At 38.0% G+C, this 16,265-nt stretch overlaps 1 protein-coding gene across 1 annotated transcript in view; it reads left to right on the top strand.

The window, feature by feature from the left end:
• The window catches only part of cog6 (component of oligomeric golgi complex 6), an 89,753-nt gene that overhangs the window by 44,743 nt on the left and 28,745 nt on the right, over positions 1–16,265 (top strand). The window contains exons 8-13 of the mRNA XM_066699903.1: positions 969–1,062; positions 4,160–4,288; positions 6,249–6,340; positions 10,717–10,781; positions 11,224–11,315; positions 13,544–13,661. Of these exons, the coding sequence (XP_066556000.1) occupies positions 969–1,062; positions 4,160–4,288; positions 6,249–6,340; positions 10,717–10,781; positions 11,224–11,315; positions 13,544–13,661 (590 nt within the window). The remainder of the gene's footprint in view (positions 1–968; positions 1,063–4,159; positions 4,289–6,248; positions 6,341–10,716; positions 10,782–11,223; positions 11,316–13,543; positions 13,662–16,265) is intronic.

The following is a 16,265-nucleotide window of genomic DNA, read 5'->3' as shown; positions in this document are numbered from 1 at the left end:
GTTTAAACACTCTTGAGGATAGGACCCATAAAAAAAACTAAAAATACAGGCCTGTTTTAGCAGCATGCAGTGATATTTCATGCTACGTTTTTCGGAAACCTATAATTTACTCTTTAAATAGTGTTTGCGGTCTGTTAAGTTAAGTCTGCCAGTGTTACTGGCAATTGCTGCAAGTGGCTTAGTAAATTCCTCTAACTGTTTATTACAGGGCAGATACTTTAAACCATAAGCTAATGCAGTCAGTAAGTGGAGTGGAACAGCTTACAGACTTGCTAAGCTTCTAAACTTCCCCAGATTTGGGTTCAGATCCAACACTGGTCAGTGTAGAGGAGTCATCTTAGCTTTATTTTAATGAAGTTTTGCTGTGCTCATTGACAGTGACCTAGAAACAATTGTGTTCAGCACAGCATTATAGTCTAAGTTTGGACCTTTGAAAAGAGGCTCTTAACATACATCTCTATGCATATGATGCCTCTTACCAACACATGATTATATATTGAGCACCATTTGAAATAAGGATTGTTTAAAAAAAAAAAGAAAGAAAGAATTCCAAATGGCCTGATAGCCTGCAGTGTTTTAACACAAAATGCTTTAAATGTGCTACATTTAAAGTGTAAGCTTTTTATAGGAGGTCACAGACTTGTTGATGAATGATACACCAATTCAAAAGTGTTTTCTTACTCTGATACCCAAGAAAGAGGGACACGTGGGTACTTCAACCAGGGTCATTACAGTACAGTCAAAAGAATGGCAGAATGCCTCTGCAGTCCAAAACAACAAATGCCTTTGGGGTGAACTTAATTCTTGTGGCTCTATCAATCAGCAAGTTTTTGTCATTTCTACACTGACTACTACAACAACTATGCAAGGGTCCTCTGTTTTATGGTAAACTAAATTATAACTTAAACTGCATTCTAATTTTTTTAAAATGAGGACTCCTGGTTACTGCACTGATTCTGTTCTTGCAGACGAGTGCCGAGGGCTGACCCAAGAGACGTGTGATATCACCCCCGTGTTGAGCCAGGCAATGGAAGCCCTGCAGGACCGGCCCGTCTTGTTTAAGTAAGTACCGCCCTGGACCCTGAGGTGGGGCCCAGATTCGAGTTCTCTCCCACTACCATTCCTGACACAGTGCACTCTTGTTTAGACCTGTGTGGCAAAGGCCTGTGATAAAGAACCAATCTAAGACCTGTCTTTATGCTAAGGCTGAGATTATATTTGCATAGAAATGAGAGCAGTGTTTTTATATCACCAGTGTTTCCCCTGTTACTGTATGTAATTTATGTTTTTGTTGCTTTTATTATTGAACTACAGCTTCTGCATGACAAGCAGATTAGTATTCTGACAGCTCTTTAAAATAATAATACTTACAAATAGAATGAATATGTCTGTATGCCTGATAAAGCATTCAAAATTAAACATGTCAAATGACAATCTATGTAGAAACCGGAGATGAGAGATTAAGGAATAGTGCAAATTAGATGCAATATATTACACTGCAGAATATATCAGGATGTGTAACGTCCAGTTGCCATCCAGCTCGTTACCTGCTGCTTTTGCATGCAAGTTAAGGTATTCAGTTCGTCCAGTTAATCAGATAGTTAGTTCAGACATGGTTGCGAATTTGAAAGTTTGAGAATCCTGATATTAAATATAATCTTCTGACTCTATGGGGGACCCTAGCATATACCACATCAAGTGACTACCACAATACAGAATGGAGATGCATGTTCTTGAAAGGGCCTGCATTTCTGATGTTGCGCTGGTAGCAAGAGCTACTCAGCCTGTAGAAAAAAGCAAGATGCACATTCTTTATACACCCAGATTGACATGAAGGACTCGGTTTCCTTTTTTAAAAGCATTTATATGAAAGTGTTCATAGGGGCTGCAGTAGTATAGTACCCTATGGGTTGGCAGTAATTATCCCACCTTTTTATGAGATACATTCTAGCCCTCATTTCTTATATAGATTAGCTTATTAGTTTTTAGGTGGGTTAAATCAGTGTAGTTTAATTGCTAGAATTTTAAAGCCACAAAATGTCAATTAATTTCTGTGAAAAGTGGAGCTGATGCAGTTCCCCTTTGCTGCCACTTGAGGCCGCCAATTTCATTAATAATGGAAACTACAGATGGGTGACAAATTAAAGGAAAAACCAACATAGTGTCTCAGTAAGGTCACTCTGTAATGACAGAACATTATTCTATTTCCAAAAATCTTCTCGCAATTGACTGGCAAGCGCTCCATGATCAACCAGTAGATCGCGATCAACGTATTGGGCTCCCCTGATTTATCCTAAAGTATTTCATTTCGGGCTTTGAAGAATTATCGATTATTATTAAAAATAAATGAGAAATCATAATAAAAAAAATATTAGAAACCAATGAGCCTGACCTGTGTGTGCCATGTCACAGATTGAGTCAGACAATTTCAAATTTCAAGTAATACCAGTAAAGATTGTAAACAAATGAAAACCAGCCAGATGTTTTAAAATGTGTACAGGAATGTGATTTAAATGAGGGAGTCTCAATCTCTCTTTTGGATTGTGTGCATATTGCTCCATATTTCAGACAGTAATCAGTACAAAATTCAGAGGAAACGCACAACAAGCAGGGATTTTTGTTGGAGAACTGACAGAATGTAAAATGAGTAGCCAAAGAAACAAACAAAGCTGGTGTCTTATCCCAGTCACTACCAGCAGGCAATGTGAAATCCACTAATACTGTTAAATATTCTTCTCAAACCGCTGTAGCACCTCAACTTTCTCATTCCCAATTATTTGCCGAAAGAGAAGCTGCTGCTTTGAATGCTGCCTTCCCTCTCTCTCTATGGGAATGTAAATAGCTGCATGAGATAGTCTTCTGACTTATCTGAAGCTTAATTCAGATTTCCAGGGTGTACCTAGGCATCTGTAAAAGTGTGGGAAATCGATAAGACTTGGATCACTTGTGACTTATTTCTTAAGAGATATCTCTGAGCTATTCTTAGAGATCATATGGAAATAGCTAAAGGAGAGTCCTGTGTAATTTTATAAAGCAGGGGCAGTAAATAAACTGAATTCAAAGTTTTAAGATTATAAATCATATTGAAGATTGGAGAAACCCATCTTTAGATCTGTATTTCCCCCCTTTAAACCTCTGCCTGGTGTCCTTCAAACAAGATCTAACCTTTGATATGCCTAGCATGACGGTCTGTGGGAACCATGCTTCAAACATGTCTGTCTAACTTTGAAGGACTCGTGCTTGTCTGGACAGTGTCTGCTTTTGAGAACTCGATTCCACTTGTCAGTTTCCCATATGACGAAATAAGCTAATGTAAACATAGTTTTTTTTATTACACTAATTAAACGGTGCACTTAAATATGACATGCCTATTACTTTGTATTATTTTTTTTATCAGTCGTTTTTTCTTTAACCTAAACCACAATACCATGGTGGTTAAAAAAGTCTAAGCCTGATGCAGATGACAGACCAGATGTTTACTGTGCCATTTGCTTATATAGACATCCAAGCAAGAATATTGGTATTACCTGCTTGTACACTATGCACATTAAGAATTAAGAAACATAAGAAAGTTTACAAACGAGAGGAGGCCATTCAACCCATATGCCTTTATGTATTAATAGTGTCATGAATGTCACTAGCCACAATAAACCTTCAAAGATTAAATGTTTGCCACCTTCCAACAACTGTTATTTCAGTTGCTGTTCTGTTTGTGCATCAGCTTTGCCTGGAATTAAGAGGGGGGGGACAATTCCCTGAACTTAAACAGTTGTTGTGCCCCTCAGCCACATGTTTTCCCTCCATTCTCAGGTGGTGATAGTGACTGGCATCCTTGCTCAAGGACGGACAGTGATAGGCACACTCTATTCCTGTAATCCACAACTCCACTCCCCCCTTGCTGCTGTTGTCTCTGTTTAGTCTATCCGCAGCCGAACTCTTGTGGTCTGACCAACTTTTTGTGCCCAAAATGTGCAGGCACAAATTGCAGAAATACGTTTTAGCAGATATTCCCACTTGAGTTGTCTGTGTAACTCTGTTGCCAAGAAACCGAACAAGAACAATGTAGTTTGTCGTGTGTAGGATTTGAGTAGCATTCATCAGGCACATAGTTGTATTTTCTCTCTGTGGTGACTTTGCTTCCCTTTCTCTCGCTGTGCAGGTACACCCTGGATGAGTTTGGGACGGCCAGGAGGTGTGCCGTTGTCCGCGGGTTCATCGACGCTCTTACTCGCGGAGGCCCGGGAGGTACTCCTCGGCCCATTGAAATGCACTCGCATGATCCCATGAGGTAGTACTGCCCTTTGTAAAATTCACAGCACTGTAGACAGACTGTAGCTGTCATTTGCTTGGTTACTGTCAGTCCAAACTATATAAAACATTCCTACATGTGTCCATTTATTTGAAAGAATCAAAAGAAAAATCTTAATATGACCATCATTCAGAATCCACTTTAGGTATTCAGCAGGAGTTCCTGGATTTTGATTCCCATGCTGCCTTAGGTACAGAGGCGCATCCATCCTTCCATCCATTTTCGAAACCGCTTATCCTGGTGAGGGTCGCGGGGAAGCCGGAGCCGATCCCGGCAGGGATAGGGCGCAAGGCAGGAATACTACCCAGGACGGGACGCCAGTCCATCGCTGGGCAACACACACACACATACATACATACATACACAGAGAGGGCAATTTAGATACAGACATATACAGACAGTTATTTCAATATAACTTTAAGGTGATGTGACATAATTATTAATTTGGCAAATGTACAATATGCCCAAAGTTGGGAGTTGATAGCATAGCACATTATAGCACTGCTTACAGCCCCTACCTCATCACTATACTAAGTGAAAGGAGATCAACTCTTTTAACAGCTCCAGGGGCAGCTAGCTCTGTCTCTGTGAGCCATGACTGCTTAACGTGCACAACCAGTTTCATGACATACTCAAGTTTTCTCCTGCTTTGTTATTTGTTTTCTGATAACTCTTATTAAGATTGGCTTCAATAAAAATAATAATAAAAAAAACCTAGCCTGAAGTTGTCCACTTGACTGCGGGAACTGCAGAGGTGGTTGCTCCCATTTAAATGAGCACAATGTGCCTTTTCCTCAGTTACAGGAATTAAAGCATGTTCCCAATTACTGCTTTTCTAGGAATGTTTCTCCTATTAGAACATTAGTTGCCTAAGAAGTGGCTGAGATATCGACAGCTCCCTGAAATGAAGCTCACCTCCTCCTGACTGTCTGCCCCGTCACACGTGAGCTTTCAGCAAGTGTGAATTTAAGTCCGCACAATTGTTTTTCTGGCCATCAGCAGAAGAATATGGACAAGTACAGTGTGCTATGCTACGTGTTTACGAAGTACCACCCCAAGTACAGAGAAACAGTTTTGCATATATTTAATTTCACTTTATCATTACATTGCAAGGCATAAGGGCTGGCCTTTGAGGATGGGTTGACTTTTCAGCATAGGAGTCTATGCTTTTGATGTTTTCTAAAATACTCTCCACTTTTTATTTTTATTCCACTCTCTACTTTTTCATACCTAGTATCTGGTATTAATCTGCCAAATTTAAAGAGGATACATTCCACTCCTTTACTCCAGTGAAAGGCAGTCAGTACTTGAGCCCAGATGTGTTATGTACACTAATCATTTTTATGTATTGTCCTGTTGATTTCTGTGGAGTAGGTCAAAACTTTACACTCGATCTTGAAGGGGAACTAGTGGGGATCCTAAAATTATGGTTTTATGTATGTTTACATATAGTGTATAAGTAAGACATAGAACACTTTTCCAGTTTGTTTCTATCATATTAGCAACTTCTAACCTTTACAAATGTAGCCTACAACTTACCAAATAATGTGATGTGTTCTTTAATAACCGAATAGCAGAAACGCATCTGAAAAATGACATAAGCACTTTGTAATAAATATACATAATTGAATTGACAGTATTTATTTATCACAGATAACATTGATCCAAATATGGTTTGGGTTTGTCAATATGTGGTATGATAGCAGAATGTCTTATTCATTGGTCAGGGGGAAGAATAAACAAGTGGTGTTGAAAGCAATTGTAAATTGTACTTGAGTACATTGATTAAAACACATACTCGTACCTGTGCTTGTACTCAGCCTTCAACAAAGTACATACTTGTACTCAAGTGCATTTATTTGTACTTGACCCCAGGCTTTATCTATCTGCGGTAATAACAGTTACTGATTTGCCAGCATAAGTTGTTCTGCTCTTCCAGGTATGTTGGAGATATGCTGGCCTGGTTACATCAAGCCACTGCTTCTGAGAAAGAACATCTAGAAGCTCTATTAAAGTTGGTTACTATGCAAGGTAAAACAGTTCAATACCTTTTGTTATATATATATATATATATATATATATATATATATATATATATATATATATAATTTGTTGTTTCAAATAATATGTGAATTTCCTTTGGAAGGCAAATTTTAAATAAGAACATAAGAAAGTTTACAAACAAGAGGGGACCATTCGCCCCATCATGCTTGTTTGGTGTCCATTAATTACTAAGTGATCCAAGGATCCTATCCAGTCTATTTTTGAATGTTCCCAAATTTTCATATTCAGCCACATCACTGGGGAGTTTGTTCCAGGTTCCAACTCTCTGTGTGAAGAAGGGTCTTCTGTTTTCTGTCTTGAATGTCGTGAAGCCCAATTTCCATTTGCAGATCTGGAAAAGCTCCTCTGGTTTGATGTGATCAATGCCTTTCATGATTTTTAAGACTTGAATCAAGTCCCCACATAGTCTTCTCTGTTCCAGGGACGAAAAGGTTCAGTTCCCTCAGTCTCTCAGTAGGACATTCCCGTCAGACCTAGAATAAGTCTGGTTGCTCTACTCTGAACTGCCTCTAGAGCAGCGATATCCTTCTTGAAGTGTGGAGCCCAGAACTGTACACAATATTCCAGATGAGGTTTAACTAGTGCATTGTACAGTCTTAACATTACTGCCCTTGTTTTAAATTCTACACTTTTGACAATATACCCTAGCATTTTGTTTGCTGTTTTTATTGCTTCCCCACATTGTTTGGATGGAGAAAGTTAGGAGTCCACGTAGACCCCTAGATCTTTCTCATGCGTTACTTCATCTAGTTCTATTCCTCCCATAGTGTAATTATTGTGGACATTTTTATTACCTGCATGTAATACCTTGCACTTGTCCACATTGAATTTCTGCCAGGTGTCGGCCCACAACTGAATATTATCCAAGTCCCTTTGAATAACCTGAGCTGCCGAGATTGTATCTGCTTAGCCACCTATTTCAGTATCATCTGCAAATTTGACAAGTTTGCTAACTATCCCAGAGTCCAGATCATTAATATAGATTAGAAAATGCACAGACCCTAATACTGATCCCTGTGGAACTCCACTGACAACCTCACTCCAGTTAGAATCAACTCCTCTAATCGACACCCTCCGTTTCCTATACATCAACCAGTTCATAATCCATCTACTTACATTACCCTGAATACCTACAGCTTCCAATTTGAGGATCAATCTTTGGTGTGGAACCTTATCATAAGCTTTTTGAAAATCTAAGTATATCATATCATATGCTTTCATGTGATCTACAGCTGCAATTGTATGTTCAAAAAACTCGAATAAATTAGTAAGTCATGGGGCCGGATTAAATCAAAACTTTGACCCACCCGCTAATAACAAACTACAAACCTGTACATCATAGCGGTTACATTTCTGATTAGAAGAAAGTGGCATCTTACTAAAAATGAAGCCGCAACTGAGTACAGTTCTGTAGTTTTCTATTAGCAGGTTGGTCAAATTTTTGACTAATCCGGCCCATGATCTGCCTCGTCTAAACCCATGCTGACTATCTCCAGGAATATGGTTTTCATTAAGATGCTCCTCTATTTTCTGTCTAATCATTTTTTTCCAAAATTGTACAGGTAATGCAGGTGAGACTGATTGGTCTGTAATTGTCTGTCTAATTTTGTCCCCTTAATAGCCACTATGCCAGCTGTTAAAGTTCAACACAGTTCATTTATGACTAAAAATGCAGTGTGGTATTAACTTCCATGTTCCATGATTTTTTGTCTGTTCTATATTTCTGGACACATTTCCCTTCCACTAATATTTGTTTTTCTTTGAAGGCCAGCTGCTGATTAAGTTTACAGAAGGAAAATGTTGATTGTCTCAACTATCTTGTGTAATGCTTTATTAGGTTTTTGGAGTGCCGCCTCTGTAGTTTTACTCCAGTCACTCCATTCCCATGTTATGTTGGCTTTTAACTCCAAATACAGTGAATCTGTATTGGCTTTTATCAGCCATTTTGGCACAACCCTTTTCACCTGGCCACCTGAGCCAAGATGTCTTCTGTCTACAGAAACTGACCACTTGAAAACTGTGCTACTCAACAGCAATGAGTGTTGGTTATCCACCACCTCCATATCTGTTTTCTTTTTTCTCCTTTGACTTTTGGCATGGGGTCCAGACATCTCCTGGATTCTCAGCATTGGTTCAACACAGAAAACTGAGAATGCAGGCATTAGCATTGTAGCCTTGGTAACCAGATGCTACAGAAGCCTGTGGATTCAGGAGAGGAGACACAGATCCATATTCTGGACGTGTTTGTAAAAGTTGTAAAAGATGATTTCCCAGTTTTGCCAGTTTCCTTCCATTATGTTTACTGGGTTATTGTTTCTAACCAGGGTGCCGGTTCGGTTTGGACTCGCTACCAAGAACAAATAGTCAAGAGGGAAAAGCAAACGATATGTCAATCTGGGTGTGTTTTCGCGATATGACCAGGTCATCAGGGTGTATATGGTTGTGTGTTTTGCGGTGTGGTCACTGGACCCAGCGATCATGCATCATTAGGACCAGTGAACCCAGTATGAGACTCGGCTCTCAATTAATGGTCGCGTAACAATAGGCATTGTGTCGGGTCTTGACATATACTGCAGCAAAGTTAAATCAACTAATATAAATGAGAAAAAAACATGACATTACATTGTGTGTATATCTATATCTACCAAAAGTCTGGGTGTGCAGATCTGCAATTGATTGATTTCTCAAAATAACTTTTTATTTTTCATTTTTTAAAGTTTGACATTACTACCTTAAAATCAAATTAAGTAACTTGAAACAAACTACCGTCAGCATACACTGTAATGCATTATAACACGTTTTGCATGATTTATTGGTAAGTAACCTAACGTCTGAAATGTGTGACAATAGTTAGCATTACATATGTCATCAACCTGTTGGTTCATCAATAACACTCAGAATTGCTGCGACTACATTAATTTTAACCTCCGCCATTTCTAACGACCCGGTCGGTTTTTCATTATGGTCACAAGTTCTTGGTTAAAGGTGGCTTAACCTTGTTGTGTTATGGTCAAAATGCGAAAAATGCAGTCGATATGCATGCATAAACCCATGTACACAGACCTTGCCGGCAACAAAATGCCACCAAAACGCCAGCGTTTGTTTCAGTGTGCATGGGGCTTTAAATGTAGCATGTTATTTAAGTTGAAAGAGGTATTGATGCCTATAGATATGAATGCATTTCCAGTTGTTGTATTTTAACTATTTCTTTGCAAAATTGTGAATCATCATTACAGGTGTTACCCTCAATATGAAACCACCAATTTATGATATTTCGTAGTGTGTAAATTCACTGTCTTGCCAAATGGCAGCGTTTTAAAATGATATTTCCTCTCTTATATTCAAACATTTCCCATAAAATAGTCAGTAATTCTGCATAATCTCTGCAGGCTTGATCACAGCAGTGATCCAAAGGAAATTGTCAACCTGAATGTAATTACCTGGCAAACTTTCAATCATAAGTTGACTTCAGAGAGGCTGCCACGTTTGAATTAGTTATTTGAGGTCAGGACTGCTAGGTTGAAAGTTTTGTCAAAAAATTGTCAAATGTCAGAGCAGCTCTACAGCTGTAATGTGACTGCCAGTTTACGTAGTTAAAACATTTAAATATCAAGTAGCAAAAAGGCAATAGGGAGAAAGATAAGGTTAAACAATATGATTTTCACAGGTTTGTGCTAGCATACTTTTTGTCAAACTGTAAATAAACACTAATGTAAAACACAAACATAATTTTAATAATTACATTAGGAAATGTCCTTCTTTTCTCCCCCCCCAATTCCCCTTTACTGAATGCAGTAGCAGGAGAATCAGTACTGCAGACTACCTGGTTCAGTGGCATTGACAAAATAAACACACAAATAAGCACATTTTTTGTTAATACATGTAATCTACAGTGTTTAGCCAAGTTTTAACCTTCATAACTACATCCAAACACACCAAGATGGTACACTTCCAGACCCTGGGAGAACGCCCAGAGAATCCAGATCTGAAGTTCAAACCACTGGAAGGTTTTCGTACTGTCCAGAGAGCAGACTCCTCTTGACTTTTCTGAATGACGTCAACTAAAACTCAGTAGAGGTTAGCGAATGGCCAGAGTGCTGCGCACATCTCGACAGGATGTTACGACTTCACCCCAATTGATCAAGTGAAAATGAGCATTTGATGTCATAGGTGTGCAGGCACAGATCAATTTCTTGTGTTTTCCTGTGTGGGATAGTTTCCCTCTTCTTTGTTGGCAACAGTCTTAACCTTTCCTGGAGGATTGAATGGGAATGATTGTTTTGTGTCATGCTACAGGCAAGCCACTCTAAGGCATTCTCCCTATGTGCTGCAACTGTTTTCAGGAGTTGAGGAGAGTATGCAGGATGTGGTGGGACACGTTACAGAGGGGGTCTGCAGGCCACTCAAGGTGAGAAGCCAGGGTATAGCTCGTTTAGAGGCCAGACGTGTCCAGTTTAGTATAACGCTTTTAAGCTGAAACTGAGAAGCTAGTGATACTCTCATCGCATAAATGTTTAATGTATTCATGACAGATGAAAAACAGTGTGTCCGCTTACCCATTTATCCCTCTGTCTGTCTGTGTGTGTCCATTCACTCCCTTCAATCTTAATTTTGAAAAGCCACAACATATAAATCACATTGAATGCAGCATTTCAGCAGCTGCAGAATACTTAAGCTAATTTATTTTTAATTTGTTTTTGCATCAGTGCTTATATATATATATATATATATATATATATATATATATTAAAACAATAGTACCTTGGCGTAAGGGTACCTGCTTATAAATCAATAATATTAAAACAAATTTCACAGTTTTGTCTCCATTTTCCCTCTTTGTGTGGTCCCAGGTGCGAATTGAACAAGTGATTGTAGCAGAGCCAGGTGCTGTCTTGCTGTATAAGATGTCCAACCTGCTCAAGTTCTACCATCACACTATCAGGTATCGAAAAAACAGCAAGGCTTGCATGTGAAAAATGCTAGTAGCAACCACCAGCTGCTTACTCTTTTAAATGGCTTTCTTCTTCACACTAAAATCTGTAAAAGGACATCACAGAATCAAAACCAACAGAAACAAAACCTGTAATTAAACATCTATGTCACCTTTGGGGTTGATTAGGGTGGTTTTGTTCGTGACAGCACCCCACACAGTAGCAAGCTCATTGCAACATCTATTTCAATGATATAGATTAATGTTAGTACTCCATAGTTACTGGAACACTTTGAGACAGGACAACATTTCCTGCTTAAATTAAAAAAATTAAAAATAAAATGGAAGACATTACAAAATTAAAAATCCAGCATCACTCCTGTTTGCTAAATTGAGCATTGTTGCATAATTACTCTGTCAATAATAAGGATATCACAAAATGCCAAGATTTTTTTTTTAATTATTGTTATTTCCAATAAGGCATATTTTAAATTCAATATTTGTCTCCAATTAATTAGTAATAAGTCTCATATAAAACAATGTCTGTGTTCATTCCTGATCAAATCAGTAACTTTGATGAGCTGTTCCCTCAGTCTGATATGTGGCAGGAATACTGGTCAGCTGATCAGTGTTACTCATTTGCGGTGCATGGTAATTAAACACCATTATGCATCTCAGCAATTGCTAATGCTTCTCATTCATGTCTCTCAGATAAAGGGCTTTCAAAACCCATTCTGTCTCAGAGTGTGCTTGGTGAGTGTACTGGTTTCTAAATGAATACATCACAGGAAAAGGGGCTTGTGGCTAATGGCAGATATTAGGGGCTGGTCCACTTTACACTAGCAAAGACAAAGCAGGGGAGACAGCTGTGACTAATGTACATATACAGTTAGGTCTATAAATATTTGGACAATTACATAATTGCCATAATCTTGGCTCTGTACACCACCACAATGGATTTGAAAGGAACGAATCAGGATGTTCTTTAAGTGTAGACTTTCATCTTTAATTTGAGGGTAGTTACATCCAAATTGGGTGAACGCTGTAGGAATTACACCCATTTGTATATGTGGTCCCCCCAATTTTAAGGGCTCAAAAATATTTGGACAAACTAACATAATCATGAATTAAATTGTAAATTTCAATACTTGGTTGCAAATCCTTTGCTGTCAATGACTGTCTGGCACCCATAGACATCACCAGATGCTGGGTTTCTGATGCTCTGCCACGCCTGTACTGCAGCTGTCTTTAGTTCCTGCTTGTTCTTGGGGTGTTTTGCCTTCAACAAGTGAAATGCATGCTCAATTCGATTCAGGTCAGGTGATTGACAAAAGTATTGTTTCCTTTCAAATCCATTGTGTTGGCGTACAGAGCCGAAATGATGACAATTGTGTCACTGTCCAAATATTTATGGACCTAACTATATGTGATAATGAAATGTCAATGGTTTGAATGTTCCCTATACCTTTCATATACCTATATACATGCACATCAGTCAGAATTAAGAAAGTGCAATTGCTGGGTCTCAGGGATAATTGCCATAATGTCATGGTGTTCAGTATTTTGCACCTTAAAATCTGAAACTAAGGACTCCAAAGTAGCATAGCCCTCAATGCCTCCACCTGGAGTGCATACTGCACCATTAAAGGCCAGAGCTAGTGCAGAAAACCCTGTGGCTTCTAAAGCACCTGTAGACAGTGCTAGCTATGTCAAATCCTCTGATTGAGGTGCTAGGATTCAGAGGACCCATGCCTGTCTCATCCCTCCTGCAAAAGGAACAGGAATTGTAGCATTGAGCCAAGTTTAATAACTGAGGTGAAGAAAATTACAATTTAAGAAATCAAGATGAATTACACAACTCCCATTCCAACACCCCCTTCCACCCAGGAACTAAATACATTGCATAATCTGTCCTCCACCATGGAAAGGAAATTTGCTCAATAGTCGTAGCACTAAGTGGGGTGCCACTATGATTCACCACTGACAATAACCTCTTCTTAATAAAACTCCTTCTTAATCCGGATTGAATTGCATTTGTGTGACACAGTGGCAGCACTACATATATCGTCTGGTATGCTGGCTTGGAACGCCATCCTCAAGGTGCACAACTGAGGGAGAGATTGCATCCCATTACTCTGTACTGTGGGCAGCTGCTATTGTTCATACCAGAGCCTGCTGTCAGACTGTGTTTTTGTAAGAAATGGAATCGGATAGCCACATTTTTTTTCTTGCTATTTTAGTGGAATTGTGAGGACAAGTGCAGCCACTCTGCTCACAACTATTGAAGAGATGCACATCCTGAGCAAGAAAATGTTCTTCAACAGCCTCAGCCTGCATGCCAGTAAGCTTATGGACAAGGTGGGTGACTGGATAGCATATGACAGGGCAAGGGTGTCAAAAGATTTGTTCCCAATGATAAAAGTAATGTTTTTTTTTAGTTTCTTTTTTACTTTCACATGTGAATATAAAAGATTAAACTGAATGTGATTAATCTACATTATAAATTATCTGCAAAAGGCATAAGATCATTTCATTAGAAACCCTTGGAAAGGATATTTTAGAAATTACTTTGCAAGACAAATCTTTGTACTGCATGTAGGATGTTTATATTCTGTATATTGCTATCTATTTTATATTTTCTATATCTATCTGTCTAGATAGTGTAGATATAAAATTTCCTTTATTTCAATAAATTAACTACTCAAATCTATGACATTTCACATTGCTTAATATCACATACTTTTATACATAGAAGACATACCAACACCAAAAACCTAACCTAAAACTACATTCAACGTAATGTATACATTTAGTACATAACTGTTAAACACAAACAAAACAAGAACTCTTACCCAAAAATAGGCTCAGACTACCCCTCCATCACTGAGCAGAGCACCTCCTGTAACTCTCCACCATCCATACCCTCTCAAACATATCCTACCTACCTATGTCAAGCATAACTATTCTTAAGTATTTGCTAATTGTTTGAATGCATACTTAAACAATGTTGTTCAAAATAAATGTAAACATTACAAAATAATTATTTCACATATACACAATACATGATTTATCATTTATAAATATTAAGGATTCATGTCAGAAGTGAAATCAAAGGTGGAACACAGCCCCACAAAGGCCTGAAAATCAAAAGGCTGATTCTTTGAGAAGAAACTAATTTCGAGTAGACTGTCTCTCTGTCTGTTTAGGAGACAGCGGTCCTTGTTTTTTATCATCTTTGGGAAGGACAAGTATTTCTTCCTAGAGATAAAATATGAACAATGGCCATCATGGAACTAGTGAGTTTATTTTCCTTGCAGAATAATTTTAAATCTGGAAAGACAAAGGACATTCCTCTTTCTGAATATATTGGCCTAATGTTATTTCTAAATTGCCAACCAGCTACTGCAGTGTAGCCAGGTTTGTCTTACGTTATTAAAAGCTCTCATTATTCTATTGTTCAACTCATAAACCATTCATTTTCTAATCCGGTCCATAAAGGAAACAATACTGTTTTATATGTTTTTAAATCCTCACATACATTTATTTCCATTGTTTGAACATATGCATTTCATGCTTAAAGTTTGTGAAATCTTTAGCAAAACAGAAATCATATTACAAAATATAGGGAAACATCCTATATACTGTTATCTATGTTACTACATATCTTCGAGTATGTGAACCACGCTTTAAAATGTTTTTTTTATGTTGTAAGTCGCCCTGGATAAGGGAGTCTGCCAAGAAATAAAAATAATAATAATAATAATAATAATAATAATAAAATCTGTGCAGAAAAAAGTCATCAGTGACATTAGTCCGGATACAAAACTGGCTTGCCAGTGTTATTTTGTTTTAATTTCCATCAGATGAACAAAGGTTACAGGTGACATTGGAAAATGAAAATGTATTTTCCACAATGGATTTAAAAGGAAACAATCAATATGTGCTTTATGTGTAAACTTTCATCTTTAATTTGAGGGTAGTTACATCCACATTGGTTAAATGTTGTATGAATTACACCCAGTTTTATATGTGAATTTGGCTGAATCTGAGCAGATAACACTTCAGAATTCATCCTTTTGTCAGCGTCACAGTTTCCTTAAACAAGACTGTAATTCACCCCCTACCGACGTGATGAATGTAGTTCTACAAAACTGAACTTGCAATATACAAAACAAAAAGTATTTTAATAATCATACTCACCAAACCAAAAGGACAAATGACTATAGCAAATAACTATCACATTGGTTTTCACACTGAGCACATAAAAAGTCTGCTTTAAGCCTGCTGTGACTGTCATCTGCTCCATTTGTGCTTCTAAATGAGGCTTTCTGGCAATATAAGTAATCCAAATGGGTATCAAATTATATGGGTTGTAAAAAGGAAAATAATTACTTTCTATTTAGATTGCATTTCCAACTTCACTGCAGTGCAAGATTCAGAAAAGCCCACATTCCTTGGTCAAGATAGAAATTATGTATTGCAGCACATCTTGCAAACCTGCCATTTGATTATTCCATGAATATTCCATCAATGATTGTGAATGAAATAGTGTAATGTTTATTGTGATCATAAGTCAGACCCTGCAAACCTACTAGGTTTCTTGCAGAGATGGTAATTAAACAAAAATAAGGAAGAGGGAATGTAGAGGATTAAATGGCAGTTACCAGGTGTCAGAGTGTGACTGACAGTTTTGGTCCAGTCATTTTCCAGTCAATGTAGCAAGCCCAATAATAAAACAAATTGATAGATAAATGTGTCCACCAAGAACTATTGAAACCGAATACAATTCCATGTGCTCAATAGCTCTGTGATCTTAAATCACATACGTGGTGGAAGATAACAACCCAAAGTAAATTAATGATATTTAGGGAGCTTCTTTGCAAGATATCCTGATCACTTAATCATAGTGAAATTTGGAAGGTATGACAGGCAGTAGGAGAAAGGGGAGTATGCCTGACTCAT

This window comes from Amia ocellicauda, chromosome 3 (genome assembly GCF_036373705.1).
Source record: "Amia ocellicauda isolate fAmiCal2 chromosome 3, fAmiCal2.hap1, whole genome shotgun sequence".
In the NCBI taxonomy this organism is placed as follows: Eukaryota; Metazoa; Chordata; class Actinopteri; order Amiiformes; family Amiidae; genus Amia; species Amia ocellicauda.
This window is presented reverse-complemented; position numbering and strand designations above follow the sequence as displayed.